Genomic DNA, 18681 nt, shown 5'->3' with positions numbered 1-18681 from the left:
CGCTTCCCTGTAGCTCCTCCCCCTTCATGAAGGCCGCAGCCACGAGGATGAATCACTGAGCAGCCCCACAACAGCCTTCACTGGCACACCCTCCGCTGTTCACATAAAGCGCTGCCTGGCCCAGTCGACGGTACTGGTTCATCCTCGCTCCAGAGATCCACACTCATCCCCGCTGAGCACAGGCGCCGAATCCCGACGAGCTGCAGGATGACGGAGCCAGGGAGGGCCCCCGAGCCCCTTCACTACTCGGTCGGGATCCTGTCCGTCTCCGCAGGTAGGAACCATGCCCGCTGTTTACCGAGCTGCCTATGTTTCAGCTGTGTGAATAGCTAGTAAGATAGTTCAGTGGCTCAATGCACGTGCCTCGGAGATCCCGTGCAACCTAATCTGACGCCTTAAATTCATACTGGAAGGTGAATCCATTCTCGCCACTTCTGAAACTCATTTATTGAACTGTGAGAGGTATATTTCACAGCGCTTAGATGCCCGATGGTGTCAAGCGCCGTGTTAATATTAAGTTAAGCAATATACGGGATGGTCAGTTTCCTCATCAAACTTATTTGAGGGGAATGGATTTTCAACAAAAAGGAAGAGGCTCGAGCAATCAACTGACTAGTTCTATTTCTTAAATGACGTATTACATTTCTTAAAAGGCTCTTTCCCTAAATTCTCCTTCTGACCTAACCAAGGTCGCTTATGCCATTTTCTCCTAGCGCTGGGAAGCCTACGGGCAGCTAAGCGCTCTACAAATCCCCTAAACATAAACATTGGCTGAACTGCTGGCGGGAAGGAAGTCTGCAGGGCGTGTGCGTTCAGTATTTCAGGGCTGTTTTTCCTGTATTTCCAGGGTCTCTCCTGCTTGCCGTGAGTTCCTACACCTCCAACAGTTCGCCGCCCCTCATCCCCAGCACAGCCCTGGGGGTCCTGCTGGTCACAGTGGCAGCTCTTCTGGGGTACACAGGTAAGAGCACAAGGGGGTGCAACCGATTGTGAGGGGCCTTACGTCATCTCGTGGGCACTAGGGTGTGATTAGGATGAACTAAAGCCAATTTAATCTGCTAATTTAGTGGGTGACTGTAGTGTCTGTCAATGATGAATGAATGAATGATATAATTTATTTAGCACAACTGCTCCCCGCGCGCGTCCATGTGCGAAACCCAACAGGGACAGCGTTCAGCTGGAAGCCAAGTCTGCACGCGTTCAACTGAACTAAAAAGCCAAGTTTTAAAACTTTTGCAAAACTTCCGACAGTTCTCTCCACCCTTAGAGACTCCGGCCTCGTATTCCATAACTTGGGAAAGGTGGGGCGGGAGGGGGGAGGGGTTGGCAGAGAAAAAGCTCTTGTGTCCACTTTACAATACGGAGTACGAGGGATCGCAAGCATCCTTGCATCCGAGGACCACCAGCAGGATGCTGATGCGAGACTGCTGAACGCGAGATATCCCCCGGGGCGGCATCCAGGGTGTGAAGGAAGAGGTACAGCGCATGCCCACAGCACAGGCACCCGGCACAGAATGAATGCTCTAAACAGCAACTCTTAGGGGAAACCATACACCCGAGCTCAAAGTATTCAGTAGAGGCAGAAAACATGTGTCTCTAAAGCTTACGTTTATTGCAAAGTTAATACCAACAGGAGAAAAGCCACAGATTAAAAGCTTCATGTCAAATTAAACATTGGGGCATTTTAAGGATTTCGGGGGCCCTGGGCCAAATGTAATTTGGGGGCCCCTGTTCAGAACAGCATTCCATTAATGATTCAACTTCAGCTCTAATGCGCCATATATCCAGGTCAGTGAAAGTGCACAGTGCCACAGGCCCATTGGTCAAATTCTAAAAATGTTTACATCTAATACTCAAAAATGTTTACATCTAATACTCAAAGATAGTGCAGTGTGTTTTCACTATTACAACACAGCAGCAGCTCACCAATATTACTGCAAATAATCTTTGCGACCCCCCTCCAGTTCGCTTATGTGAGGTCCTGCTTTGATCGAAAAGAAACTTTTTAAACGGATGCTGCATGGAGTTGAGGAACAAACATTTCTCTGCAAATTGTCTGTAATGTACTCCTATACACCCCCACATTAAAATAAACAAAGAGAAAACGGTATTTAAAACTATCTGTTTAAGAATTATTCAAGGTCATCGAGGCAAGACTCTCTGCAGAACAGAGCCGGCTCTATCAGGGGCCCCAGAAACGCTGTGGCCCTGGGCCAGGCCCCACGCTGCCCATGCCTTAATTAGTCTCTGATTAAACAAAGTAGTTGCCATTCTCAATAGCATATCTTTCGAGAAGCTTTACTGACCAATATGTGTTTCCCTTACCTAAGTGGCAGTGAAATGTGTGCCCCACTTCCAAAAGATGGCGACCAGGTTCCAGATAAAAGAGCCGCTGATCCCAATAAAACACACCCAGTAAAACATCCCAAAAAATCAGATGGGAATGAAAAGAGAGCCAGGCTTCATTTTAAAGGGTGGACTAGAAGCATCAACATGTGAAGCACACACTACGACTTGTTAATATGTGGGCGCAGTGCTTAATCTGTGAATAAATAAGTGCCAGGGCCCTCGCCAGGAGGCCACAGAAGCTTGCACTAGCCATTGCCCCTGCCAGCGCTGCCACTGACAGTACCAAACAACCACTAGCCACCACAGTCCTACACCTGGGACCATTCTTGCTATTCCAGGCCCCCAAATCTATTAAAATGGCTTGGGCAGCAGGTATTGGTAATTTTTATGTGTTAAATTAATAAACAACTGTTGTTGCACTTATTTGTAAATTACACAAACAGTGCCACCATGTGGCAGACTGTCATAAGTGCCAATGTTGACAATTAAGTGCCTGTGCTGAGCACCGTAAACCACTGGCTCAAATTAAGCACTGTTTTGGTGAAGTTTACCCCACCTGTCAGACATATCTTGCTGATATTTCATAGACACTTTAAAGGAGTGTGAGCTGTTACGCCTTTTTCCTAGGCTCAGGTGAAATCTAAACTATGGTAGCGCAATTCATGTACTTTCATGTTCTGTTTGTTATGGGAAATTCCAGAAATGACACTATTACGCAATGTGCTGAATTACATCACTGTTTGCAGCAAAACTGTAGCACTGGGCGTGGAAACAGCACAAACAAACGGAACACGAGCCAATGTGGTTCACAGCAATTGTGTCTTTTTGTACTATTTATTTGGCATTTTTCGTTATGAGCTAAATGAAGGGATTGAACGTTCCGTAATTGCAGCAAATTTCGGCCAAATGTGTGGAATTATGGAACAGCAAATTATGAAAAGTTTGCACATCAGGTCTTCACTGAGAAGATAGAACTAGTTGTGTGCCACTGCCGTCCCAGGGCTATAGTTACTTATTGCCCTCCTCAGTCCTCATGTGATGCAAAGTAATCCGACTAGGGTGTTAACTAGCAAACAAGGCTTACTTTATGAAGTCCACAGTGACATTTAAGGCTGCAGGTCAAAAGTCCACTGAAATGCCTGGAAGTTCTTATCACCTCTCAGGTCTCTACATTTGTCTGTCATTGCTTCTGGGTGTCAGGCATTCTGTTTAAAATGTGCCAAGTGCCCTATGACATGCCAGCTCTTCGTCTTAGTTTTTCAGTGAGTAATGATAAAGCTCAAGGAATTTTGACCACAAGGTCCTAAGACAGTGCCCAAAACAACCAACCCAAAATTACTTGGAAAGACTAGCCTGGAGAGTAGGCCCTTTCTGATGGGTAAAGATGGGTGGGCGGAAGAGACGTACCTCAGAGTCAAAGAGCCGGAGTCCAGTTAGCGGCGCTACTGTGGATCCGGGAGTCACAGACAGTGTCAATGGACTCAGTTCAGGGAGAACACGTATAGCGCCAACTCCACCCAAAGTGAGTTTTTTAAGATCCAGAGAATCAAGATACCCTTCAAACCAGGGTCCCTGGCGGTGCCAAAAGAAGGAGCCCATGACTTGTCACTCACTAGCGTTGGTCTTGGCTTTTCAGTGGCAGGTCCCCCACAAGACCTTTAGTACCAGTTGGACCCATTAATTGATTCCCACTGGTAAAAGGAGGACAACAGATGAGGATTAGGGTCCTATCACACCATTTACCTGCAGTCTGGAAGCCTGGGTCCCAGAAAGATGGTTCACATATTTCCACAATTAGGATGACCAGCCTCAGCCAAAAAAGAGGCATCAAAAGGAACTCGGGGAACAACAAAAAACTCTTGCGTCCCTCCGAATGGAAAAGGGCTGATACGAGCTATGATAACGTCGTGAGGGTGAAGGAGGCAGGGCAGATTCACCAACAGACACAGTCCCTTGAAGGTCTAGAATGTATTCAGCCATCACATAATGAGGATAATGTTAGTGTGGTTGTGGCCAGGTGGGCCTCCCCTCTTGCATGTTTTATATGGGGGAAACTGTCCAATTCTTGCTTTTCGCTCCCCAGAAAGTAATCACAATACGGTGTCTACTCTCATTGGCTCCCACTTGGATTATTATAGGAACCTAGCCATTGGCACGAAAGCCTCCTCGTAGGGTCACCTACACATGATTCAAAACCTAGGGACCTCCCTGGAGGTGAGAGCTTCTCAGCTCAGTTATCCCACCCCATCCTAAGCTCCCTACAATGTCTGCCGATTCATGCTATTAGCATTTTTAAGGTGCTGTGCATTGTGCCCAGAGTTATATACAGCACAGCCCCAATGTCCTAAGCTAAACGTTGATCATATGTTGTCCATCCAGAGTTCATCATCATATCCTCTTGGCTTCTAAGCAGGGTCACTTCTTAGACTCGTCCCAAGGCAGGTCTCAGCTGAGTCTTGTAGTTGACCTCCAAGTCAGGCGATGCCTCAGCTGTGCAGCCCACGAGCATGCTTTCTAGGCCTGGCTCAGGAACAAGGAAATGTATTCCAGGTTTAATCCTATCCTTGGTAGAAACTCACAACTTCTGATCTCTTGCCCTGGTCAGACTCTCCTCTGAGCTGAGCTTCAGAGCTCTTTCTAAGTCTAACATGAATAATAGGTACTGTCCATGAAATACTGGTATGTTTGACAAGTTATGGACACTAGAGGACACAAGGGCCAATCTCACATTGAAGCCTTTTAAAATGCATAACTGTAGCTAGTTTCCCACTGAGCAAGTCTTCCATAGAACACCCCTTCCATATTAGATTGAAGGGCGTTGCATCCAGTGGTCAATGGGAATGCAGACTGGACCACATATAGCTAATTTATCCTTGGTGTGCATTATCTCTGGGATGTCGGGGTAGGCAAAACAGGAATCCACACTAAGGGGTTGATTAGGATGACGGAAGGACCGACACCGCCGGCCCGGCGGTCCTTCCGCAATCGCACAGGATTTACCCACCGCCAATTAGGATGGCTCTGGGTACCGCGGCAGAGCGGAAGTCCGTCTGCCGCTTTTCCAATGGTAGCAATCATCACAATTGTGTCGGAGCCAAGCAGGCTCCGCCGACACAATTATGATGCCGGCGGAAACCAGTCTTTCTGTGGCGGTTGAACCACCATTGGAAGGCTGGCAGAGAATGTCTTCCGGGGCCCATTGCGGGCCCCCATTGTGTTGGGGGGAGGTGTGGGTGCACATGATACGCCCCTACATTTCACTGCACCAAGTGGCAGGCAATGTGTAGTGCCTGCTACGTAGTGCAGTGAAATGCACAACATGCTCCTTTCAACATCGCGGCGGTGCTTCTGTCAGCAGCCACCGCCGCAATGTTAAAGGTGCGGAATCCGAATGCAGCGATGGTGGTCCCATCATAATTGGATGGGCGGGACTGCCGCACGCGTGGCGGTCAGACCCAATCACCGCTACGGTGGCGGGCGGATCAAATCCACCCGCCATCCTAATGAGCCCCTAACATTAAACTCCATAACTAATATCACTATGGAAAAGACTAATGTACCCCACACTAATCACTGCTACCAACCATCCTCCTCCCCATGCACAGTAGTCACCCATCACTGTGTTCACAAAAACCTCAAGTACATTAGCAGTCACTCTTAGCATTCTCTAAACTCTGGGAGCTTCTGCCAGGGAATCCAAAGGGTCAATGTTTTTATTGCACAAGTAAACTGGGAGTAAAAGAAAGATTGAGTGATTTGACATAATGTACAATGCTTTCTATTCACATTCCTTTTTTTCCTGCTTTTTCTATAATCTCTCTCATGCTCTCTCTCTGGTTCTCTCATAGACATATCTCTGATAATATCTTCTCTATCTTTCTCTTCTATCCCATTCTACCCTCTTTGTTCCTCACTTCCTTCCAATCCTTCTTCACCCTATTATGTTCTCTTTCTCTTTGTTCCAGTAACTGGCAGTCATTCTTTCGTTAGCTCCTTCTTTCATGTGACTCCTTCTCTCCTTCTCTCTTGCAGGAGTTCGAAAGAGCCAAGGACCAATCCCTTTGTTCGTGTCCTTCTCCTTGACGGTCTCAGCATTATGGTGCAGCAAGGGCGTTATCTACATTCTGGAAGGACAAAAAGTCTTGAATGGAATCCTTGATCTCCAGAACGCCATGGTCCCTGGGCTGGCCGCCTTCGCCCTTGGTCTATTTATCATCTGTGCAGTTGGGGCTCTTCAGAAGGAAGTCGTTCTCAGTATAATGGCCCTGGCCCTCTCTCTCTCAGCTGCCCATGAGATTGCCACGTATTATGACAGTAGCTTCGGCTCGTCTGCTGTGGCCTGTAGCCACCTTATTGTTTGCATCATTGGGGTTTACTTTGGTGTAGCACGAGCTATTCATATCCTTAGTACGAAGCGAATCTCCATCCCTGGCACTGATATGGCTAAGGCTAAAGTTGATTATAAGTCCCAGCCCAACGTCTCCAGCAGAAATGATTTAGTGGTAATCGGTCTTCTTCTGAACATGGCGTCTGCCAGTGTTTTTGGCTGTAGGGTCCTGGGAGTGACCACCAGCCTCTTTGTGGGGCAGGTGCCCTGGCTCTGGACAGCAGCACTCTTCCAGATTGGCATTTGTGTCTTATCGTACCGTTGTTTTGATCCCTTGTCAGCCACATTCTTTGGCTTCACCTCTATCCTAAGGTTTGCTGAGGGTTATTCGTTGCTGTACCGTGTCTGGCAGCCCGAAGAGCCTGTTTTCCCAGTCCCATTATTGGTCATTTTTGCTATCTTGTTTTCTGTCCTAGCCCTTTTCATTGTTGGGAAGAGTTTGTGGGACAGCCTGTATCTGCTGTTTTTTGTAGCATACTGCATAGCTGTAGCTTGTAAACCCAATGGTTTCTTCCACGGAGGACCCCAAGGTGTCAATGTAGCAATTTATGTGGCATCAGCTATAATGGCTCTGGCTAAACTTTACAATCTAAAAGCGCCTAAGAAGATCCCAGTGGGGGAGGGGATTTTTAAGAAGCTGTTTTCTGCCATGAGTTATTTCAAATTGCGACAAGAAAAAGAATTGCATTTCCCCTACCTTGGCTACTCTAAGTATGCTGATGGCGAAGTGTTGGGTCATGCATGCAGTGTCCTGGCAGCCTTTGCAATCGCTATGGCTGTGGATCCAACGGACCCACGTGCCACCGTGGTCCTTCCATGGGTGGTGGTCGCTGGTGGGATTCTGAAGCTCGTCTGTGGCTCAGTTGCCTTCTCTCGTGGGAAGACCCTAGAGAGCTGTGCATTTATTCTCTATGGATTTATGTGGATCATCTGGGGCCTTACTAGATATGGTGGCCTCTACGGATCCACCAGGGGTTTTCACGTGGCAGTAGGCATCATCTGTTTCATGCTCTTTAATGGCTTCATCATCTTCTGCACACTCTTCCTAAACATAGCTTGGTTCCTCTATTCCCTCACCTTTGAGCTCATCCTCATTAGTTTCTTGCTGGATGCAGTCAATGCACTCCCCGTTGGGTATGACATTGCTGTCACCATCATTTTCGGCTTGGTCAGCTTCTACTGCTTCCTATCAGGGCTGATCGGTAGCACCTTCGAAGAACCTCAACTGCCTATGGGCCGCCCCCTAGTAAAGCTTCAAGGCTGTGACGGTGGATCCTCAAAGTGCCCTCATCTTCCTGCCAGAAGGACTACATCTGTCAAGCAGATTGCAGGTAAGGATACTCCATGGTCGAAACAAGTCAATGAATTGAACGAAACTAGAAATGATTGACATGGCTCTAAAGATAAAGTAAAGCATGATCTTCTTTCAGCTTCAATTGTATTGCACATTTTCAACATCTGAATGCTTTTCTAGATTTGGGACCAGTCATATCCTAATGGGTCATGGAAATACTTTAACATATTGTGGGTTCTAGTGATCCCTTAGTCTTCATTGACAACAGGCACACTTGGGATCCTTCCAATCAGCAAACAACCCCCTCCATCCTTTTCATGCCGAGGCTTTATCATACTTAAAGATCCTGAATAACCGACTTCCGCAATGAACTGGTGCACATCCAGTGTTACTCTAAATACTTTTCAAAAACATCCTAAAAGTGATTTACTCATTTTTTAGGATGCAAAATGAACAGCCCCTCGCCTCCGACAGGGCCTAAACTCAACATTACAGAAGTACACTAGATTATGTGACTTCTCTAATTTTTAGGTTAAGAATAGGATAACAAATCATTAAGTTAGCATTGCAATCAAATTACTCTCTCAAAATCTTATTTAACAAAGAATACGTATATTTATACAGCCACACCAATTGTGACCTAAAGACCTCTGAACCCCATCTAGGCCTGCCTTTCAACTACAGGAGCGGAGCACTGACTATTTAATGACTGTATTTCTATGAATGCGCTTAGAAGGCTGCCCATGTGTTCCTAACAGGATGGTCCCTTTTGTTCTGTTGCAGAGATCCTGAAAGATGGAGGAATCTGTGGCATCCCCACAGACACTGTGTATGTGGTGGTGGGAGCCTGTAATCGCCCGTCTGCCGTTGAGAAGGTGTATAGGTATGTGTTCAGTTGTAGACCCTATCTTTCAGTCTTGAAATCCAGTATTGAAACACTTGATTTAAGATAAAACCTCTGAATGGAAATACTATACCAAATAATGACGCATAAAAACATATTTCTGATTAGGAATACTTTGTGGGTGCATAGGAAGCTCTCTCCTGGGGTCCGGATCAGCTAGACAGAAGAAGAGGGGGTGCCTTGTTTGCCTTGTTTGTTTTTTGACTATATACTACAGACACAATTCCAAGGATCTTTTTTCATAACTTTTTTTTTTAGATTCAGGAGTTCCACATAAAGGGTATCTAGTGCATTATCTGATAGGATGAGCACAGTTTGAACATTGTTTCTGAAAGTGTCATTTAAAGAGAAGGACCTACAGTAAGTGTTCCAAGCTTCCTTCCACACATTTGACATTTGTCCTAATTTTCCATCCAGGACAAAACTCAAGCCCAAGGATGCCCCCATGTCGATCTGGATCTCCAACCTGAAGCAGCTGGAGCCTGCTCGACATCTGTTCAGTCCCCTGCTGTGGGACTTCATGCAGGCAGTCTGGCCAAATCAGATCAGCTTGGTCATTCCAAGAGGTAAGCAACTGGTTCTGAATCCACAGGGAATCCACTCAGCACTTGTTCATGATCGCCCTTGAAGGTGATGGGTTAATCTCCTTTGTAATTCCACCCAACACATACACATTGAGTTGGAAGTCACACAAATCTCCATGCTTACTCGGTTCTCCCTTTTCGATACCCATTCTTGGAACGCAAATGTAACACAGTCTGAAGCATGAACCTCCATAGTCAATATTATTCTTTGCCTATGTCTGTCGCTACTTGCTGTTTTGCACCCACCGTCTCTTCAGGAGAGTGTTGTGCGCATCCACTATATTTTCTATGACACAATGTTTCCTTGTTTCCTCTGAGAAGTATAAGGGGCTTATTACAAGTCTGGACCAACAGACTTGCGTGGCGGTAGTTGTCTTCTGACCACTCTAATATGACCAGGGTTGCCGGTCACCCTGGGTATACCGAAACAGCCAGGAGATCCCTGGTGATGGTGCGGTGTGGATGTATGACGTTACAACGCATACATTTACATCGCGGTACATTACATCGCGGTTTTGACAACGCAAGTCGTTACAATGACTTGCGTTGGAGGGCGCTGGACTTAGGAGTAGTATAATTTACTATTCCAACTCCAGTCTACGTACAGCAGGGAAGGTGTTGGATAGTAAATTATACTATTCCTTGTCCTAGAGCGCCATCTAGCGCAAGTCGTTGTAACGACTTGCGTTGTAAAAACCGCGATGTAATGGCATCGCGATGTAATCCCCGCGTTGTAAACGATGTTTCCCGTGCGGTGTCTGAGGCTTCTAATATGCTGGTGATGCCACCAAGCATATTGGGAGTTTGCTCACTGCTGCAGTTTTCATGGCAATGCGACCGCCATGGAAAGTGTGGTGGTGAGGAAACAAAGGGGGCCCTACAGGGCCCCCTTGTTCCTCCGCGCCATAGCGTGCATGCAGGGGGGCTCATGGTGTCCCCCCTATCTGCATGCACCCCATGTTCCTGCATGGAACAAAATGCACAACATTGTGTGTTTCAGTCCGTGCAGGAACATGCGTTGAGGCCCCCTTGCGGTGCCTATTTTAACCCCTTGAGTGCCCATGACGAGATGGTCTCGTCATGGGCCGCGGTTGCGCTGTGCCCATGACGAGACTATCTCGTCATGAGCCCCGCCCGCTAATGAAACGCCCGGCACAGGGCGTGGAAAGGGCGGGGCACTCAAGGGGTTAAAGGCACCACCATGGGAATGCCAACGAACTGCCTGCCAACGACTTAAAAAGTAATAATCTGGCAAGCGGTCTGTTTTGGCTTTGGCAGTGTGAAAGTGGGGCAACAGCGTGGCAGCCCCGCTCCCACACCGCCAAAGTCATACTGAGGCCCTAGAGTCTCACACACTGACTTTGACTCCTACCTATACCTGCTGCTGTTAAACATATTACTGCATATTGTCTCCTATTTCACCTCACCCACATGCCCTGTACCCCTTTTTCTGTGAGATATACTCAGTAAAAGTCTGAAGCCAGTAGTTTATTTTAAGATTTTACGTCTTTCACAGATCACTTCTTTATAGATTAATCACCACGTGGAGCTCACCTAATCTGCTAATTGGACAGGCCAGATTATGGCAATGTAGTGCATACACCCTTCTAAAAGGCTCAATCCCAAATTTAAGGAAGAGCAACACATTAGCCATGAAATACCGCAACACAAAGAAACAGCATCAGCAAAAACTTGACATCGCCAAAACATGGAAAGGTAACATTCCAAATCTTGTCCCCAACTCACGAGACTGTCGGGATCAGAGCTTAGACACCTCTAGACCAGGAAATAATAGCTGCACCTTAACAACGCAGGACCATAAATTAAAACGCGACAAACACTAAGGCATGCTTCGTGTGGCTCGAAGATCCTTAATTCATGACACTATGGACACTCTGTGGAAACATCCAAGAGAGAGTTGAGATGCTTAATGGGATGGCGCGCCATAGGGCCAGCACTACCTGCTCGTTCAGGTAAGTTAATTATTATCCTTGCATGTGACACGGACCACATTTCTTGTTCGAACCATGATAATGCTGTTTCTGACAATACTTGTGCAAATGAAAATTCCATGAATATATAGTGCAAAAAAAAGAAATAAACGTGCCTTATTCCAACAATGTTACATAATTCAGTAAGCTTTATCTAGACTAACCTCCCAAAATGCAAACAGAAGCTGATCACTTCCTTAAGGGATGCTGTCACCCAGGTACAGGCTTCCAGCTCCTCTGTGAAATTCCCTGAATTCTAGCCATGTCTCTCCTACTGTTGTTGTTTCCTAGCTAATACTGCTAATTCTGCACAGTACCAATACCTCCAACTAATACACACACATAACCTACCCAGCGGTACATGTGCTTCCATGTTATTTATCAAAACGTTTTTTTTTGCTATCCCAAGAGGTGCTATGCACAGCACCATAAAACAAATAAAATAAATATATTAATAGCACTTGTAATACTGTCTCCCATGAATGAGCTACAATCCATCAGGTCACTTGGGATATTCATGATACAGAACAGTGAACCATGATGTACGTGAGGACCAATGTGTTCTTGCGAATGGTCAACAAAGGGACCCAAGTAATTGGCGCTCAGGGGTTCGACGACTGCTTGGTGTTCAAAGGGTATTATCACATTTTGCTGATCTTTCCTCTGCTTTATCTTTAATGAACAGGGGACTGGCTGGACTTCTTTGGTCTGAAAGACTCCGCACAGTACATCGGCACTGCTGAGAGCATTGCCATCCGGATCCCAGACTGCTCTGTAACCACACATCTGATAGATCAAGTGAGTGACTGCCTGACACTGCAATGGTACCACTGCAAGAGTGGGCATGATAGAAGCATCTGTGCATCTTGCAAGTGAGCGTGACTCAGGCTAACTACCTTGACTTTGAAATGGTGCAGCAAATACAAATGTCATACTTTGGGCTGGGTGGGAGGGCAGATGCATCACAATGCCATTTGAGAGGGTACGATGAAGACCAGGGAAGGCTCCTCCCTTAGGGTGGAGGAGCGTCGCCACACTTCTTTTCGAGAAGCAGAAACATAAATTGGTAATTACTTACCTTTTTATGTTTCGGGTTATCGCACTGCGAGAAAGCAGAAGGGTTTGGTTGAGAGTGGATGGATGGGACTGCTCTGTGAGCAGGAGAGGAGTGGTGTGCCCACTCCCGAGGGCACAATGGTTAGGCCTTTGGGGCCGACCAAACCAGTCATGCGCACTCTGCCCTTTCTCCATGCAGGCTGCAATGCAGCCTACATGGAGAAAATGGCCTCCCTCTACGCCCCTGGCTGGGCGGTGTCCCCACCAATCACAAGGCTGCCATTGCAACATTGTGATTGGCTTAGGGGAGGGAGGCTGCCTGCTTTCCGCTTCTGCTAGAGGCAGGATAGCAGGAGCAGTAACCAAGAAAACGCGGGACCCAGCCAGCGGACAGGTACATTTATTTTTATTACATTTACCACCCTCTCCCCGCGTGACCTTTCCCTTGCGACCCCACGCCTTCCCACCCCCCACCTGCGATTATTGCCGGTGGCGACAGATGACGACACAAATTTAGATCCACCAAGATCAGCTGAATCACGTTCCTTTCAATAAGACAACTATTTTGAGTGTAACTGGCATACCCAGGTGACACATGCAAATATAAAATGGTGGCCATGTATCATTCCTCAGTGATGCTCCTTTTGTAAGAGATCTATCCTTGAGCAGAATTAGTCACAGAGTTTTTGGTTACAAATAATATGAACTATTGAAATCTGGACAAGGCACAGATCTCTCTCATTTTAACTGGCCTTTACTTCCACCAGTAATGAAAACCCTTTGCCAGTCCTAACCTCTATAAGCTTTGCATATGTTATTGCTAAAAATCAATCAAACTGTATTCTTGATGAGCACATCAGGGGACATATCCTAGGGAGCCAAGGGAGGTATATTCTTCTAAAGTTACAGGACATGACTGATTAGTCATCGGTAAAGTCTTTGGCTTAAAGGGGTCAGTCACCCGGATACATTTTAACCCTTCTAAGCCAATTTATAAGCACCAGAACTTAGAAGTCCCAGAAGTTATAAGCACTGGTTGACTTTAAACACTGGAAGCTGAGTGAACTCACAAGTAAGCTTTTGTCTCCCACCTTGTGATTGAAAACCAACTTCTATGCAGCTATTGTGCCCACAGCTGTATGGAAAAGGGAAGCTCCTGGCCCTATTAATATAGGTACACGTTCCGGCTATATTTTCAAACTGACACAACAAGGTCTTTATTCAAGTACTCCCACCAGAACATAGAATGCATATGTGGGCATGTGTATCTTCCTATCCAGTTGCAAGGAAAGAAATGTTGAGAGTGTCACTATGAGCAAAGGCTGTGAACTGTGAAGGTATGTAAATCCACTGTCTTTGTTTCTCACCAGGTTGGGCCCATTGTGGTTTCTTCAGCCAATCCAAGTGGCGAAGCGGACACCACGCACCACAACCAAGTGTATGCCAAGCTTGGAGACAAGGTATCAATTGTTATAAACCTCAGGGTTACACTTTTTTTATAGTTAGATGGGAATCCAAAGTATTGATTGAGCGAGGAGACACCTTTGTGGCATGACTGTAGAGTAGCAGATAGCAGCAAAACCTTACATGGTTAAACACTCTTAAAGGTTAAATAGCAGTTCTCCAGAATATGCCTGAGAGGTTTGCTGCAAAGTCTTCAATATCTACCCTTGAACCTGGTCATGTTCTGCTCTTCCTGGACCTATGAAAGTGCCTGAATAATCATAGGAGGCGTGACTAGGACAAATAAATGTTTGTGTGCACAAGAGAATCTCTAATCTGACTATATCTGGGGAAAGGAGAAGACCAGGAACATACTATGAAAAGGGCAATGGGAAAAAAATATAACAAAGAAAATTGGTTTCATATAATGCAGCATACTAAATTCAGTAATAAAATAACTGAGTGGGTTAATGTGCCTTTCCTAGAGATCTTTGTGTAACTTGAGTTCATAGGTTTGGATGCAGCCGTTGTATCATTGTGAACGGAATAAAATAAATACTATTTTGGATAGCAACAAAACCAATTATGAAAAGCTCCAAAAGACATCAGTTTCTTCTGTGCTCTGTATAAATCTGCAGTGCCTCGTGTTGTCATCATGTTAAGATTAGGTTTGTATCTTTTTAATCGAGGTCTGTGGGTTAATTTGTTTTGTCACAAGTACTAATATTGGCATAGATGACTCAGCTTATGCTCCTTGGACAGAAACTATAGTCTAGCCCTGACTCTGAACATTACATGAGCACACACTTCTAATCTAATTAATAATACCAGTGCAGCCTCACCACCTTTGCTATCAGACCATATATTTGACAAGGAGCTCATGTGTGGCTATTTTACTTAGGTTGATGGAGTCCTCTGTGATGGGGCTTCTCCGGAGAACATCCCTTCCACCATTGTCAATTGCACCAAGATCGACAGTGGGACCATTGGCTTCTTTCGGATAGGAACAGTGCCCAAATCTCAGGTAAGTCCAGCATATTACTTTGCAATGGCTCAGTTCAGACATATAAGGAGCATAAAGGATGCTAAAGGCTCTTGTTGAATTGTTATTCCAAGGTTCTACCTTGGTGAGAGTCATGCAGCAGAGCTGCAGTATGGAATACTACATTCTATTTCCTGTTGATTCAGGCAGTCGCTGAATAAGAAGTTTGTTTCAGGTTTAATGACACAACCTGAATGGCTCCAAAGCTTCTATGCAACCTACAAAGATATAGAGTCAAGAAAGCACTAGCATTGCCCTTCAAGTGATGGGGAATGTATAAGGTGCTAGACTATATTTTTTACAGAGCAGTACAAAAAAGCTTTGCCATGGGAAGACGACCACTAGGACACTCTTATTTATTGAAAATGTAAATTCTGAATGTTCTTACATATGAATGTTACAAAGATATGGCAGAATGTCTAGCCATTGCTCATGATGTCGCAGGACATAATATTGAAAGAGTTAAACAGTAATTCTTCAAGGCAATAAAGCAAAGGCCTTCAAATCCATTCATCTGGAGGCCTAGTACCATTAGTGAGGTGGGAAGGAAGTTAAGAAAGGACATTCTACTTTAACTAACAGTATTGATGGCTTTTGTCTCAGGTGCTGCAACTCTTTGAGGAGGTCCAGATGAAGCATAGCGCTGACCAGGTGACAACACAATCCTTGGAGCTGCCAAACATGTTCAGAACCATCACGGACCAAGTAAAAACTGATGGCTCTGAAGACAATTTGCAACAATCCTACATCAATGAAGCGTTCTCCACTGAAGATGAGCAGCTGTGAGCATCACATCTCTACAGACTAATGTCCACCTAAATGAGGGATAACTGCAGGACTCTTAAAGGAGCAGAATATACTGAGTAAACCACACAATGAATTGTGGTTCCTTCCTGTTTCAAATGATCTCAATTGAATACCAAGCAATAGCATCAAGAACCTGCTCATCTAATCATCGTAGCTGTGAAACAGTTCCTTGGTGACTTGGGGCTCATTGGCAAAGGTGTACAGTGTGTGTGTACTCTATCTTACATGGTCTCTGAGCCCTGCATGTTTTTTCAGACACCAGATTTCAGTCCTAATCTGGCGCCTAGTGGTTTTTCTCGCACAATCATTATCTGTTTTATGGATTTTGTGTCTATAGCTTTTACAGTGCAAATACCTTGATTTCAAAATATTTTGATATGAAATTGAAATGGAAATTGAAAAAAAATATCAAAGCTACTGCATCTACAATAACAGGCCTCATTTAGAGATTGGTGGTATTTACTCCCTCCGCCAGGGTGCAGAGGACATTACTTCTGCCACACTGATGAACAGAGGACAGCTATATTTAGAGATCACTGCTGACCCAGCAATGATCTATGTACCTTCAGATGAACTGCTGCCATGGAGGTTCATTTGAAGGTATCCAAAGGTTTGATGGAAGGTGGACATCAGGTATGACGGCAGTACCCCAAACAATTTGTTTTTCCAAAAACGCACTTACAAAGTTAGTTTAAAAAAAAATAAACTAATAACCCCCACACCAAGGGAGCTGTTTCCCTGGATGTGGGGGTCATTACTTTAACGTTTCTGTTTGTCAGCACCCCGTTTAATGATTCGTTGTCTGGATTTCATTACGTGACTCTTCTGACCAGTCCGCATCATGGCCTCCTGGATAAGTGTAAGCAATGCGGGAAGCTAAGCCCCACCACAGGCATCCCTCCATGAAGAATCTTTTATCCTGAGTTGTAAAGTCAGTTGTGTTATGAGACACCTGGTGTGTGTTCCTTATCTTTGTCATGTAGCCTCTTTCCAGCCTTGGAACCCCTAAACAATTTTGTGATTTTTGGTATATCATAGAGTACAACTCATCATTTTATATTTATTGAATTGTTTAACTTATTTTATTTGCACTATGGCAAGTTTGTCACAACATGAAGTTGTTTTGTTACAAATTGGTGTTTAACTGTACGTTTGAGGTAGAGCAGGTTGTTTGCATGTGAACATTTGTATCCAGTCTTGCTCCACAATTTGCAAAGACTTTAGCTGCATCAGCAAATCACTTGTTTTTTCTAAATGTTTTCAGAACTTTATTTCCAGAGACTAGTCTGTAAAACTATAAAGTATCAAATAATGTATGGCAATTTTCATAACCTTTACACATGGTTGGTAATATTCCATTGGAAACCATCTGCTAATCCTGCTTCAGCAGAGCGTTCTTGCAGCTTTTGAAAAATGAACGACATACGCAAATGACCAATAACTTAATTAAAAGTACAGTTGAGTGCTGTGTCGAAAAGTATGAAAGCAGTTCACATCTATTTGTATCACAAATGCAGTTTGTAAATTTATTTTATTGGCTTTGTAAGCTGAAATACAATGTACATTTCTTTACAAGTGTTTATTAAGTTCTGACTACCTAAAATTAAATTATTTTTAGCATTAAAAACAATGGACAAATTGTGTATTTTCTTGAATATTGCTAAATTAATTCCCAGTCAAAGTTAGCAAGAATTATCCAATCAACCTGTAAAGAGTTCATGCCGCTCCTCTCTTATGTATATTAATTAATATCTGTATTACATTTCTCTGTCTGTGTCCTGTATTGAGGATTAAGCAAAATGCCTCCATAATAGGTTGGTTCCATCCACCAACTTCCACCAAGCTGCTTCTCAATATATGGGCTCTCTACCTTTGAACTACCTGCCTCTGAGCTCCTACCTCTGAGCTCCCTACCTCTGAGCTCCCTACCTCTGAGCTCCCTACCTCTGAACTCCCCACCTCTGAACTCCCCACCTCTGATTTTCTTGTGGCTGATACAGCATTAAAGTCAATTCACCAAGATGCCTGGGATAGCTGAATTGACATCTCACACCCTGTGATCTCAAGTGACATAAACTGCTTTATACAATGACTCACACATAGCTCCTTGACCACCTCTTGTTTGCAGGTGAGGTGCTAGGGAAATGGAGCCACAACTTCAGTAATACATCCGGATCCTTTTCATTCCTGACGTTCCCTTCATGACCCCGGGGATCAGGGTAGAAAGTGCGGAGGTAGTAAAAGAAAGGAAAGGGTTAGTAGCTGTTACCAATGGCTGCCCCTAGCACAGTACTAGAAATGGCAGCACAGGGAAAGAATGGACAATCATGCACATCCCTAGACTATTCAAAGCGCTTTATCATGGCTTGCCTTAAACACATGAAATGCAAACCAAGGACTGCAATAATAATAATATTTGATTTCTTTATTATAACTTAATTGTGCAGGTGATATGGGGCCAAAGCATGATATTCGAATCCGACAAATTCATCACCATAAAGAAATTAGTTCTCCACATGCTGCTTCTGTAAAGGGTAAATACATTTCCAAGGCTGTGATTTAAAGTGGAACAGTAGATGGACTGCCATTGAAAAACAACAGACGTTCCATGCATGCATTATTGCATTTCCCCGCTCTATTATGATGGTGGGGGAATTCTTTCTCGCAGAACCTCCTCAGGCTCCGCCATTATTGACACCGCCAATAAATAGTGGTGGACCAGTTACTTAGTGTTGGGTGATCGATCAGTCTGCATCCATTTTCTTTAAGCATGTACACTTTTCATAAACGTTTGTTCCATTGTGCCTCAACAAAATGGTGATCC

At 44.9% G+C, this 18681-nt stretch overlaps 1 protein-coding gene across 1 annotated transcript; it reads left to right on the top strand.

Annotated features, from left to right (window-relative positions):
* Window positions 1-73: 73 nt before the first annotated feature.
* Window positions 74-17487, top strand: LOC146788908 (uncharacterized). The gene is made up of 9 exons (XM_085630481.1): window positions 74-274; window positions 848-961; window positions 6382-8067; window positions 8814-8913; window positions 9352-9500; window positions 12195-12307; window positions 13936-14025; window positions 14910-15032; window positions 15654-17487. The coding sequence occupies exons 1-9, from the start codon at window positions 208-210 to the stop codon at window positions 15834-15836; spliced, it is 2625 nt and encodes an 874-aa protein (XP_085486607.1). The 5' UTR covers window positions 74-207; the 3' UTR covers window positions 15837-17487.
* The last annotated feature ends 1194 nt before the right edge of the window (window positions 17488-18681 follow it).

The sequence above is a fragment of the Triturus cristatus genome, chromosome 10 (assembly GCF_964204655.1).
Source record: "Triturus cristatus chromosome 10, aTriCri1.1, whole genome shotgun sequence".
Taxonomy (NCBI): domain Eukaryota; kingdom Metazoa; phylum Chordata; class Amphibia; order Caudata; family Salamandridae; genus Triturus; species Triturus cristatus.
This window is presented reverse-complemented; position numbering and strand designations above follow the sequence as displayed.

Excerpts from the sequence above, each read along its gene's own strand:
- LOC146788908 (XM_085630481.1), top strand. The coding sequence starts at position 208 with ATGACGGAGCCAGGGAGGGCCCCCGAGCCCCTTCACTACTCGGTCGGG. Across the intron at positions 275-847 it reads GATCCTGTCCGTCTCCGCAG|GGTCTCTCCTGCTTGCCGTG; the intron begins GTAGGAACCATG and ends CTGTATTTCCAG. Across the intron at positions 15,033-15,653 it reads GAACAGTGCCCAAATCTCAG|GTGCTGCAACTCTTTGAGGA; the intron begins GTAAGTCCAGCA and ends CTTTTGTCTCAG.